The sequence below is a fragment of the Staurois parvus genome, unplaced genomic scaffold, assembly GCF_062004578.1.
Source record: "Staurois parvus isolate SC_StPar_1 unplaced genomic scaffold, SC_StPar_1.0 ptg000014l, whole genome shotgun sequence".
In the NCBI taxonomy this organism is placed as follows: Eukaryota; Metazoa; Chordata; class Amphibia; order Anura; family Ranidae; genus Staurois; species Staurois parvus.
The window spans coordinates 14,114,900-14,128,908 of record NW_028317810.1 but is presented as its reverse complement, the minus strand read 5'-3'; the positions used below and the strand labels follow the sequence as shown (position 1 = coordinate 14,128,908).

The 14,009-nt window shown below is 44.1% G+C and overlaps 1 protein-coding gene across 4 annotated transcripts in view; it reads right to left on the bottom strand.

Annotated features, from left to right (window-relative positions):
• Positions 1-14,009, bottom strand: part of OSBP2 (oxysterol binding protein 2) — a 344,220-nt gene that overhangs the window by 95,493 nt on the left and 234,718 nt on the right. For all 4 annotated transcript variants that reach the window (XM_089677503.1, XM_089677518.1, XM_089677527.1 and 1 more), the window contains one exon: positions 13,000-13,198. In XM_089677503.1, coding sequence (XP_089533629.1) covers positions 13,000-13,198 — 199 coding nt within the window. The remainder of the gene's footprint in view (positions 1-12,999; positions 13,199-14,009) is intronic.

Sequence of the window (14,009 nt, the reverse complement as noted above, 5' to 3'; positions counted from 1 at the left end):
CTCTAAAGAAAGCCATAGATGGTTTGAAACCATCTATGGGCAGGCTGATTGTACCCATTTCGATTGTTGTATGACTTGGGTACAACCAGTCTGTCGGATTTTTTATGCCAATAGTTTCAAGGGAGGGATTCCCTCATCAACACTGTTGGTCAACCGTGATTGCAGGAAAGAGAATCGCATCGTCTATGGCCTGCTTAAGTTTAAAAGCACTGAAGTCATTACCTCTCAGCAGCTCAGCTTACCCTGCTCCCCTCTTACATGGCACCTGCTCTGTGATTAAATTAGAGATAGTAAGGTTGCTGAGCCACTGCTGAGGGTAGAGCTGCTAGGAGATGACTTCACTGCTTCTGGTGTAAACTTTTGGGATGAATTGCTCCACAGTAACTTCAGTTACAAAAGTGAATTGGGGCTTGTTGCAAAGCTAACGTTAATAATATATAAATACTTGATGGTCCATAGCCTGGGCATAGTTCTACTTTAAACTGCAAAATAATAATTAAATATTTGTTTTAAATATCCTAGTGTGAAGCCAGGAAGTATTAAGAAGAGTTAGACACTGCTCCTTCCACATGACCCTATACTTATGTTCACTTTCACCCAGACTTCTTGTCACCTAGGAACATTATTAACCTTCCACATGGAAATTCTACACATGACTCTAAGATGCCACAGACATAACATCATCACTATTTCAGTCCCATCATACAACATATCTCTATATTTCTGAACTGTTGTACCACATCTACTGTATAACTGAACAATGTCACATGTATTCAGATTTACAAGATCATACCATATAGTCCTATAATGGCAATCAAAAAATAAGTGCATTACAGTTTTGATTTTAAACAGCTGCTGAAAATGTTATGGACTCTAAAGCCCAAATCTAGGAAGTCACTATCTGTGTTTCTGTTGAGAAGGTTTCACCTACATCCTGTCCTGGTAACATGGAGTTAAACAGGAAGTGAGGGGAAATCTGTAATGGGTAAAAAAAAAACAAATATACTTTTTTAAGAGCAAATAAAGTTTAGAAACGTGAAGCTTTTTTTTATTGCTGATTGTCTCCATTATATCCTGGTATTCTCAGAATAGGAACTAAAAATCTCCCTATTGGAGTCACAGTAGTGAATTCCTGGAAGCTAAGTTTTTAACATTTTTTTTGAAAATTCATAAATTTTTTTCAGTGGGGTTGGGCTTTAACGTTCACATGCACATTACTGTGGTCATATACTATTTTTACTTTCTTAATAAAGATGTCCCACACTCTTGCATCCCTAATATTATTTTAAACTACAACATGTAAAAATCAATAGCATTGTTTAATACAGTTTTGATTTAGAGTTACAAAGCTCCAGATGAAAGAAAGGCCAATCCATGATCACTTTAAATTCAGTGCTCAATGTAATAGATTATAATGGATGAACGGAGTTAAACTTAAAATCACATTAGTTTGCATACTGAATACACATACACAGGAAACTCACCCATTATCGGTAGTCAAACTCAGAAACTCAGCACTGCAGTTTCAAATATGCTTCATGCCAGCAGATAATCCGGGAAGAATTAAAAACCATGTCAGCTGGAAAGCTCAGACCCACAAAATTCAGTCACAGCTTCCCAGTAAAATGCAACTTTACCCAGTGCTTTAGGATGCAAAGTACCGAGGGTCATTTTTAGTCCTGGTTTCTGAGTTTAAAAATAATATCAGCAGCTATTTTTGCACATTGCGTCCATTCTAAAATAGTTAGGAATTTTGCTGCCGAGTAACTGCTACAATGTAAATCTTAAAGTACACTTGTTACTTTAAAAACATATGTCAACTTGGCTAGAACTTCAAACTGCAGGCATCCAGAGATTTCTGCATTTACAGTATGTTGTGAGCAAGTGAACACCCTGGGTGCCCTAACATGGCCTGGGTGAACCATAATCCATAAGCAAGTGTAGTCACACATCACAGCAATGGGGCAACAGGGAGGTTTGGGAGAAGGCTGGGTTAGTATGGGGTGCACCAGGGGTGCTTACTAAGGCATGGGAAGATCTGTGCAGAAAAACAGAATGCAATGGTTTGCATATCTCATAATCCCATATTTTATTCACAATAGAAAAAGTTTGGGCACGGCAACAAAAAGCTGGCAAAGTAAGTGGTACTAACAAGGAAGGGATAGAACAACATTTTGCAACTAATCAGATACATTTGCAGCAGGATAGTAACATGACTGGGTATAAAAAGAGCATCTTAGAGAGTTACAATGTCTTAGAAGTAAAGATGGGTGGAGGTTCAACAATCTGTGAAAAACTGTGTCTAAAAATTGTCAAACAATTTCAGAACAAGGTTTCCCAATGTAAAACTGCAAAGACTTTAAATATTGAAACTCTATGATCTTCCAGCCCTCAGATTGTCCGGGATCAAAAAGAGGCATGATTCTATGATGGACATTATTGCATGGGCTCAGGAATACTTCCAAAAACACAGTTTGCCATACTGAATCCAATGTAGAGCTCTATGAGGCACCTTATGGAACCGGGCCATTTAAAAACAGGAGGAGGTCATCTGCATACAGGGCCACCCTCTCCTCCAGCCAAACAATTTTAAGTCCCTTAATCTCAGGGGAGATACGAAGGGACTCCGACACCCAGGATACCATAGCAAGAGCAGAAAGGACAACCCAGCTTGTACCTCTATGCAATGTGAAAGGGTTTAGATAAGTGACTTCCCAGTTGAATAGAAGCAGTGGGGTGCTTATATAGGGTGTAAAGTCATTGAATAAAACATGATATACCCATTCTCCTTAAGACATCCCATAGGATAGGGCCACTCAACTGTATCAAACCCTTTTTCGATATAGAGAGAGGCAACCACTCTAGTACCCACATTGACATGTGGAGTGTGTATATTTGGGAACAATCTATGTATGTGGTTGTCCGTAGACTTACAAGACATAAAACCGGTTTGGTCTGGGTCAATTAGTGAATGGAGGAAGAAAGTGAGTCTGCCAGTGAGGAGCTGGGTGAGAGTTTTAAAATCAGTATTCGATAACTCTATGGACCTGTAGGAGACACATAATGCTAGATCTTTAGGGCTTTTATTTATCAGCATGATATGAGCTTCATGCATAGAAGATGGAAGAGAGTCAACAGCTAAACACTTGGTAAACAATGTAGCCAGACTCGGTTCAAGAATGTCACCATGTTGTCTATAAAATTCTATGGAGAGGCCGTCTGGGCCAAGGAGCCCTGCCTGTGGGGAAGGAGTGTATTACTGTAAAGACCTGCTCTGTTGTAATCGGGTGCATTAGGGATTCCCTTTCCTGATTGGAGGGCCAGTCCAGGGCTCTGGAGTCAAGGAGAGGATGTAGATTTGAGGGCTCAAAGTCCAGAGGTAAAGAGGAGGTAAATAATTTACAATAATACTTCCTAAATTTTGCCATAAGAAATCCTGCAGCATCACCATACAGAATTTATGTTTCAGTATCAACATATAAAAAGCACACATAAAGCAGTGCAAAAGTGACAAAATAATCATAAGTGCATTGTATTTGCAAAATAAAGTCTACTTGAAAATGAAATAAAGTCCACTTTAAAAATAAGCAGATGTGTTCGTGTGTATCTTACACCAACCCAAAAATTAAAACTCCACGTGTTGTGCCTCCACCTTTGTGCACTCACCAACTTCCAAGCTGCAGAAAACGGCACATATATTAAAGATGACCACTTCAGCATCGCCACTTTTAAGTTTTTAATAAGCCATAACACTTTTCACCACCAGGAGGAGAGCATACATTTCAGACTTTGCCAGGCAATGACCCTTTTCATCTCCGGAGGGCAATCCAGGCCTCAGCAACATTATGCCCCCAAAGTCTGACATTCTCTTCCTAAGGACTCCAGAGAGACATCTTCTTAAAAAGGTGTACCCAGAGTTTCTTCAGGGCAAGGGTTTTGCTGCCCATCAGATGAGTCTTCTAATAATTCTGTTTTGTTTTTTTACTCATCTATAAGTAGCGCATGTTTATGCACCTGTGTGTACAGATACATTCAAAACAATGGGCTGAAATTAGATCAGTGAAAACAAATGCCTGTATGCTAAAAACAAAAAGTTTTTAGGCAGCAGTGTCCAAGAGGCTTAAGAGAGACTGTAGCAGTTTCTTAGCACTTTACATAATAATAGTTTTTGAAAGCATGTTCTAGGGTGGATATGTATGCATATACACACAGTATATAAATAAATGATTTATGTTTCTATAATAAATTTTAAGTGGTTTACTGGTTTTCAGTTTTTGCCAGACTCAGTCAATGACGAGTTTTGACATGCATTAACCTTCAGTTGCTGATAAGGAGTGACAGAATGAGTAGACAAAGCACTGGCTTCACTTTGCTCTGGTGACAGCGAGAGTAATAACACACATTCTCAGTGTACATGTCAGTACCTACCAGCAGCCAATCAGAACACTTTTAGACAGTAGACTGCAGTTCAGTGAAGATTGATCTTGTATTCTGCATTACAAATGTACTGTTTATTACATATTTTTACATGCCTGCATGAAATCAACATTTTCTCTGAAGTCATAAATACTCTGGGCTGTACTTCAAATAATTTGCCGTTATTGACTACTTAGTTTTGCTATGACCACAAGTCTGCGGCCAAGCAGTTCTCAACAAATTATTTAAAGCCTAAGTGCAGACAAAAATCACAAATAGTAAAATCAGCATAAGGGACATAAGTTACAGGTAGTAGAATGTGTCACTTGTGCTGATTTCTCTTCCGTTATTGAAAATCTTTCTCCATCCTGCCCCCATCCTGCGTGAACCATAAAAAACTGTTTTCTGTCAGAGCATTTTGGGAAAATAAAACCTGAACCTAACTAGTAGTTATGGAACACAGACAGTCTTTGTTGAGACAATTTGATAAACTTACAAAAGGGAGGACTATGATGATGTATGCCTTGTGTCAGTCAACTCCAATGTAGACCAATGATCGTTATGTAATGTACACCTAACTGTACACAGTAAGGCCATTTGGCTTTTAAAATGTGTACCACAGTGACAACAGTATAGTAGTGTGGATTATATGCCATACTACACAGTGTACAGAGTTATATAGTGTAAACATTTATAAAATACAGAACTGAGTAATGTTGAATTTACTACACAGTGCACGCATTGGAAATGGTGGAGTATATTGTATACAGCATTTGGAAAGGTGTGAAACGTGTAACATACAGCACAGTGCACACATTGGAAAGGGGTGAAGTATATTAGATACAGCACAGTGCACACATTGGAAAGGGGTGAAATATATTACATACAGCACAGTGCACACATTGGAAAGGGGTGGAGCACATTACATACAGCACAGTGCACACATTGGAAAGGGGTGACGTATATTACATACAGCACAGTGCACACATTGCAAAGGGGTGGAGTATATTACATACAGCACAGTGCACACACGGGAAAGCTGTGGAGTATGATAAATAAACTAGAGTGGAGCACTGTAGAGTTAAAGCAGAGTTCCACCCAAAAGTGGAAGCTTGTTTGTTTGTCTCCTCCCCCCTCCACTGTCATATCTGGCATTTGTTTTTTTTTTGGGGGGGGGAGTGGATACCTGGTTTGGACAGGTACCCACTCCCACTTCTGGCTTAGTTCACTGCGGCCAGAGGTTTGGCCCCCCTCCTCCCTCACACGGTCTTCTGGGACACCTTAGAGGTCCCAGAAGACTGCTGAACCAATCATGATGCGCAGCGTGACTCATGCATGTAAAGTGGGCACCCAGCTGTGAAGCCGCAAGCTGTCACATATAATGTATGATGAATTCCACGCCTGAGAATTATCTATAGCTACTACCACCAAAATAAATGCAATAAATCAGGAAAATAGATCCTAAATCAAATTAAATTTTCCGGATTAATCCTTTTCCCCTGGGAAGGTGCAACATGTATATATTACAGTCCAGCGTGCAAGTCCAACATAAAATTATTAGTCCCCTTTCACAGTCATAAGTGATTGCTTATGCGGGAAGCTTCTCTTCAATTCTCCATATATTCTCACCACATAACAAAGTTGATCGAGTTATTATTATTTTTTATTATTATACAGTATTCATATAGCGCCAACAGTTCGCTCAGCGCTGTACATTACAATGGGGGACAATACATGAGACAGTACAATAACAATGCAGTGCGATACATGAGGGATTCGAGGGCCCTGCTCCTTGGAGCTTACAATCTAGGAGGGAGGGGATAGTGGTACAGGAGGAAAAGCTGTGGGGGATGGAGTGGTAGGAAGAGTGGAGGAGATCGGCAGTTAGCAGAGGGTGGGGTAGGCTTCCCTGAAGAGGTGGGTTTTTAGGGTGCGCCTAAAGGAGAGGAGAGTGGGTAATAGTTTGATGAATTGGGGTAGGGAGTTCAAGAGGATGGGTGATGCCCTGGAGAAGTCCTGGAGGCGGGCATGGGAGGAGGAGATCAGGGAACTAGAGAGAAGGAGGTCTTGTGAAGAGCGGAGAGTGCGTTTTGGGTGGTATTTGGATATTAGGTCGGTGATGTAGTTTGGGGCAGAATTATGGACAGCTTTGTACATCAGTGTTAGCCGTTTGAATTTGATCTGTTGGGCAATCAGAAGCCAGTGGAGGGATTGGCAGAGGGTGGTGGCAGAAACGGAGCGGTTGGTAAGGTGGATGAGTCTGGCCGCCGTATTCAGGATCGACTGAAGTGGGGATAGCCTGCTGTGAGGCAGGCCAGTGAGGAGGGAGTTGCAGTAATCGAGTCGTGATATGATGAGGGAGTGGATGAGCTGCTTAGTAGTTTCTGGGGTTAGGAATGCGCGTATTTTGGCAATGTTGCGGAGGTGGAGTCTGCATGAATTTGTTAGCGATTGGACTTGGGGCTGGAAGGATAGATTGGAGTCTAGTATGACACCAAGTACTCTGGCTTGCGGGGTGGGCTTGATGGTGGCATGGTTGGACGTGATGGAGAAGTCAGTGGGGATGGGGGGGTGCGTGGGCTGGGGGGGAAGACTAGGAGCTCGGTTTGGAGAGGTTCAGTTTAAGGAAGTGGAGTGACATCCAATTTAATATGTCATTCAGTAGGCTGGTGATTCGGGCGGAGACTGAAGGGATGAGGCGAGGGGTCGAGAGATAGATTTGTGTGTCGTCAGCATAGAGGTGGTATTTGAAGCTGTGAGAGTGTATCAGTTGGCCAAGGGAGGAGGTGTAGATGGAGAAGAGAAGGGGCCCGAGGACAGAGCCTTGAGGGACCCCAACAGAGAGGGGGAGTGGGGGGGAGTTGGTAGTGTTATAGGTAACGCTGACAGAGCGTTGTGATAGGTAGGATGAGAGCCAGGAGAGAGCGGAGTCTCTAAGGCCAAGGGAGTGTAGTTTCTTGAGGAGGAGGGGGTGGTCGACTGTGTGAAACGCCGCGGAGAGGTCGAGGAGTAGGAGCACTGAGTAGTGGCCATTAGCTTTGGCGGTTAGCAGGTCGTTTGTGAGTTTGAGTAAGGCGGTTTCGGTGGAGTGTAGGGGACGGAAGCCAGACTGTAGGGGGTCAAGGAGGTTGTTGTCGTTGAGGTGGGAGCTTAGGCGAGTATAGACTAAGCGCTCAAGGAGTTTGGATGTAAATGGCAGCAGGGAGATGGGTCTAATGTTGTTTGGGTCGGTGGGGTCCAGGGAGGGCTTTTTAAGTATGGGAGTGATGTGTGTGTGCTTCAGAGGGGAGGGGAATGCGCCAGAAGAGAGGGAGAGGTTAAAGATGTGGGTGAGGGAGCGTAGAATGGAGGAGGAGGGAGATCGTAGGAGTTGTGAGGAGACAGGGTCGAGGGGACAGGAGGTGAGGCGGGCTTCAGAGAAGACCTTGGTGACCTCCTCAGTGGTGGTGGGGTTGAAGGAGTGGAGTATTGAGGGGACTACTGTATGAGGGATGTTAGATGGGGTTAGATGAATGTTAGATGGGGTGGAGGTCTGAACAGTGGTGAGGCCAAGGGGGAGGGGTGTTGAGGGGGTTGCTGTGTGAGAGGAGGTAGGTGGGGTGGAGGTCTGAGCAGCAACGATGTCCCTGCAAATAGTGTCAATCTTATTTTTGAAGTCATTGGCAATCTCGAGGGCGGTGAGTGAGGTACTGGGTGGAGGTGGGGGGAGAGAGAGTAGAGAGTTGAAAGTGGAGAAGAGCCAGGGAGGATTGGAGGAGAGGGTATTGATGAGGGTCAGAAAGTAGGCTTGTTTGGCAGCGTGGAGGGAGGAGGTGTAGGTGTGGAAGGCAGATTTGTAGCGGGTGAACGCTAGTTGGGATCTGGGATCAGCGCACGACTGCGTCGTTTGAGAGTTTTGGTATGATCAGTCTGCCAGGGCTGGAGCGGGCTGGGTCTGATGCTTTGTGTGGTTAAATGCGCTAGTGAGCTTAGAGCTGATGACAGCGAGTTGTTATAGGCAGTCGTGGCCAGGTTGGGGCAGGACAGTGGAAGGATGCTGTCGTAAAGTTGATCAGCTGCGGAGTGGAAGGGGGCAGGGTTCAGGTTGCGGAGATTCCAGCTGGTAATAGTTTGACATTTGGGGGGGTAGGCGTTTGAGGACGAGGAGACAGAGAAGGTGATGAGGTTGTGGTCAGAGAGAGGGAAGGGGGTGTTTGTGAGGTTGTGGGAGGTGCAGAGATGGGAGAAGAGGAGGTCCAGGATGTTCCCGTCGGAGTGGGTGGTGGATTGTATGCACTAAGTGAGTGCAAAAAAGGAGGTTAAGTGGAGGAAATGAGATGTAGCCGGGTTATTGATGTTGACGGGGATGCTGAAGTCTCCAAGGATGATGGTGGGTAGCTCGGAAGAGAGTAGAAGGGTAGCCAGGCGGAAAAGTCATCAAGGAAGTGGGATATGGGTCCAGGAGGCCGGTAGATCACAGCAATCCTCAGGGGGGTTGGAAAGAAAAGTCGGATGCAGTGAGCCTCAAAGGAGGAGAAGGATAGAGAGGGGGGGTCTGGGAGGACTCGGAAGGTGCTCAGTGGTGACAGGAGCAGACCAACCCCAACACCTTTTTGACAGTTGGGTCTGGGTGAGTGGGTCTAGATGAGACCTCCATAGGAGAGTGCTGCAGGGGAGGTGGAGTCAGTGGCTTGGACCCAGGTTTCCGTGATCGCTAGGAGGTTGAGGGAGCGGGAAACAAAGAGATCGTGGATGGCGGTGAGCTTGTTGCAAACCGATCGGGCGTTCAGAAGTGCACAGGAAAATGGGGGGATTGGTTTTGGGGAGCAGAGGGACAGGTACTAGGTTGACGGGGTTGCGGCAGGACGTGGAAGTGGGAGGGTGTATTGTGGGTGGGCGAGGAGGTGGAGGGCCAGGGTTCAGGGAGATGTCCCCGGCGGTTAGGAGAAGAAGAAGGGTGAGAAAGGTGGCATGGGAGCGGGATGTGCAGGAGCGTGTAAGTCTACCAGTGGAGGTCTTCGGGTCAGTGGGAGAGTGGAGCATTAGGAGGAGGTGGTGGGTGCCGCAGAGGGGAGAAGGAAGCAGTGAGGGCGCAATGAACAGATGTTTGGGAGGAGCAGAGGGATATGGAGAAGAGATTTTGGGAATGGAGGAGAGGAGTATGAGGAGGAGTGGGGGAGGCATTTTAGGGAGGTAAACGGCGTGGCGGACAGGTGTGGTGGGAAGCTTGGTTGCAGAAAGTCTAGCATGCAATGGCGTATCTCAACGCTGTGTCTTCAGGTAGCTAGAGTTCTCGTGCCTAGGAGCAGGATGGGTAGAGTTCAGGTCAATAGGTTGTAGCCGGGGGTAATCAAGCTGCGAGTATCAGTTTGTGAAAGTCTGGTTATAGGGGTGAGGTTTGCGGAGAAGAAGGGTGGTCGTCAGCAGTAGAGGTGTTTTCCAGGTGGTGGAGATGAAGGGTGGTCGTCAGCAGTGGAGGTGTTTTCTAGGTGGTGGAGATGGAGAAAGTTGTGAGAGGTGGGCATCAAATGTGGGTGATGGGCGTAGTAAGGCTGGGGGATCGCAGAACCAGCAGTCGGGCCTTCTTCCACACTGTCTTCCCGGGGGTCATCAGATGAGTTTCAGGTCTGGGCAGGTCAGGTTGCGCTGTGGTGGGCGATGGTAGGCTTCACCAGGTTGAGATCGTTCGTTGAGCTCAGCAGTCCGGGCAGGGTTGCGTCGTGGGAGGCAATGGTGGGCCTCACCAGGCCGAGATCATCTGCTGGGCTTAGTGGTGTGGGAAGCGCTCGCTTCAGGACAGCTTTACGGGTATGGATGGGGGTGTGTGGGTGGGGCTCCTTTAGGCCAGGAGCAGGCTCCCTTTGGGTTGTCCGGGGGGAGGGGGTGTCGTGGTAGGCCGCAGTAGGCCCTGCCAGGCCAGGTGCTTGGGTGCTGAGATAGGCCTCGGCCTAGGTGGTGCGGGTCCCAGTTGCTTCACGGCAGGGTCGGGGGGACCGCCGGTGCCCTCACCCAGCCTTCAAACTACCCAGGTGGTGGTTGTGAGGTGGGGGCTGGGTGGTTCTTCAATTTATATGCGAATCTGTAAACATGTGAACCCTTCTTCCTCTTCTTCTAAGATAATTCTCTCTCCCCGTGTAAAAATACATACAAAAACCACATATAGTGCTTTATCTCCTTAAATCCCAATTCCAATTTTGTATTAAACTCACATAAACAATGCAAATATTGTGCCAACTTATCCTTCACGTGATAACACTCCAACATCTGTCATCCTTACTCTTACCCTCTAATCCACATTGTCTTGCGTCTGCATAAATCTACCTTGCATCCCTCTTCTTTACTTCTTAAAAGGACTCTCCCAAAAAAACACATACTCATACAATGTAGTAATCTTGATTACAATGAAACACCAATAGTGTTATTGTACTCACACTCTTTCCGCCTTTGTGATCGCCCCAAACCAGTGCTTCATCCACCAATGGTGTTCTACCACCTTATAAATCATGCACCTTACCAAACTCTCCTATAATCTAAAGCAGGGGTCTCCAAGCTTTCTAAACACCACTGATCTGGAGCTTAACAGTCTCATAGGCCACCACTTTCGTTCCTGTGTTTGCCTCTATCTCCGGGCTCCACTCAGATGTTATCCATATGGAACCAAACAAAAGCAGACCATAGTGTAGCAGAATAAAATCCAATCTATGTATTAGTTAAAAAAGCACTTCCAATGTATAAAAAGAAGCCAACATACAACACTTGGTCCAAGTCCTTTTCTTTTGATAAAGTCATAATGACGAAACGCATCAGTTGGGGACATCAGATGTTATCCAGAAGTTCAGCGGTGGCCATCTTGGAAAAGGTCTCAGACTAGGTGTTGTATGCTGGCTTCTTTTTATACATTGTAAGCGTTTTTTTAACTAATAGTTTGGATCTTATCCTGCTACACTATGGTCTGCTTTTGTTTGGTTCCATAAGGATAACATCTGAGTGGACACCGGCGATAGAGGCAAACACAGGAGCGGAAGTGGTGGCTTATGAGACTGTTATGCTCTAGATTATAGGAGAGTTTGGTAAGGTGCATGATTTAAAATGTGGTGGAACAACATTGGTGGATGAAGCACTGGTTTGGGGTGATCACAAAGGTAAAAAGAGTACAATAACACTATTAGTGTTTCAGTATAATCAAGATTACTACACTATATGAGTATCTATTTTTTTGGGAGAGTCGTTTTAAGAAGTAAAGAAAAAAGAAGAGGAATGCAAGGTCAATTTATGTAGAAGCAAGACAATTTGGATCGGAGGGTAAGAGAAAGGATGAAGAATATTGGAGTGTTATCACACTTATGGGGAGAGAGAGTTATCTTAGAAGAAGGGGAATAAGGGTTCACATGTTTACAGATTCATGTATAAATTGAAGAACTCGATCAACTTTGTTATGTGGTGAGAATATATGGAGAATTGAAGAGAATCTGTCAGCATAAGCAATCACATATGACTGAAAGGGGACTAATAATTTTATGTTGGACTTGCACGCTGGACTCTATTATATACACGCAAGCTGTCACAGCCTGAGATGCCAGCGCCAGGGTAGAGAAGAGGGAGAGAAGCAGGTGAGCACATTGCTGGACCCTGGAACAGGCGAGTGTTTTTGTAGGTACTGATTTTAAATAAACACAATAATGACTGGAACTCCGCTTAAATAATGTACACAACAGCATATACAGTGCACAAGTGTGGAGAACAACAAATACTGTACAATGTATGCAGTAGTGGAGTATATTGCCGAGTAGTGAATAGTGTAAATTCCAATGTACATATTTGATTATTTTAGTAACCCAGGCGAGAAGGCAGTACTGCTACTGCTAGCCCATTTTTTCATATGGATACTACAGCACTGAAGTGTTTTTGGAATTTTCTACCACAATCAATTTTATAAACTAAAGGAGCATAATGGGCAATATTAAAGTGTTACTAAACCCACAACAGTAAAATCAGTCTGTATATGCAGTAAAGCATGCTTGTTATACTCACTGTGGAACCTGAGGGGTTAATCCTCTGCATTGTGTAAAAAGGCTGTTTGATCCTTTCCTCTCTGTTCCTTGCCTTTCTCAAGCGACCTCCACTTATCTCCAGACTGAACTGTAGGCAGTATATTGCTAGAGAGGTTTTTTTTCTTGGGAGAGTGCATATAATCAGCACAGAGCCAATCAGCACTGTCCAGAGGTCAGAGGATTTCCATCCTACTAGAGCAGAACGAAAACTCCTCCTACAAGCTTTAGCTAGTGCTGGTCTGGACACTGATAGAAGTCACAAGACTGCAGTGATTTTGATGAAAAAAGGTATTTAGCAGTTTATATTTACTAAAATAATTGCACTCCCATGTTCTGTGTACTGTAGTAGACCAGATATAGTGAATTCAGGGTCCTGGGTTTAGTAACACTTTAATGAACAGAGGCCAATGACAACACCACAGATTTTGGGTACAACAGAAAGATCAGTAAAAGAAAAGATGATTTAGGAATGCGAGTTAGGAATTGTACATCGCTTTTGACCTTAATGAATACATTTGGTAATTTTTGTCGGATTTTACAGAGGGTGATTTACCTTTTACAGAGGTAGGGATTCCTGTAGTATTGGAGGACAGGCCAGGTGCTCCTCGGCAAGCTCGTTCCAAGCTGTTGTGTTGCTTTGCTAACTGCTCAATAGTCTCTTCCAGGCGAACTCTTTGCTCACGTTCATACTGTAAAGCACGGTGCCATTTACGACTGTGGGTTTCTGCTAACTCCAAAAAGTCGCGACATGCCTGTAAGAGAATGAAAAATCCTCTTTACTTGGTCTGGACAGGAATTGATGTAAATGGTCATAATAAATCAACACAGCTGAAGATTTAGTGTAGTATTTCTTAACATACGATTAATAACAAAGTGTACCTCTAGCCAAGAGTACGGAACTTCGTCCTTTTTTCATTTTGTTACCTATGCCCTGTTTGAGAAATTGTATTTATTTTCCAAAGATACAACAAAAAGTGAGAGAGGGAAAATGCCATTTTAGACAGTTGTCACTGCAACAGTTGTCCCCTTACCTCTTGTCTTAGTGACACCTGCAACATTTTGGATTTTCCTTCACTTTTTGTCCTGGTAAAAAATGGTCACTGTGACAAATGGAAAGAGTCGCCCTGCAATAAAAACCTGACAGATTCTAACCCATCTCCTACTCTATTTAAGTCTATTACAAATACCATAGATATTCCTTAAATGTTAGAAAATTAGGAAGAACAAGCACCAAGCACTGAGTACCAGAATCAAGGTTATTCATTGTGTTCAAAAGAATATACTATTATATTAGTATTAATGTGTTTCTAGAAGACATGGCCTAGCAGTTTATCAAATTATAAGGTCCTATTGTCTATAAAAAAAAAAATATACAGTACATTAGACAGAATAGATATTTATCAGGTTTAAAGTGGTTGTAAACCTCATAAATGAAATACGAACAAAGTGTATCCCTGTATAGTGTGTACCTGTCTCAATTAAGAGCACTAAGTGTCATTTCTGTCTGCTGCCTCATTCCTATGCTATAAGCATGAATCACTTATGACAAGTTTTCCTGACACC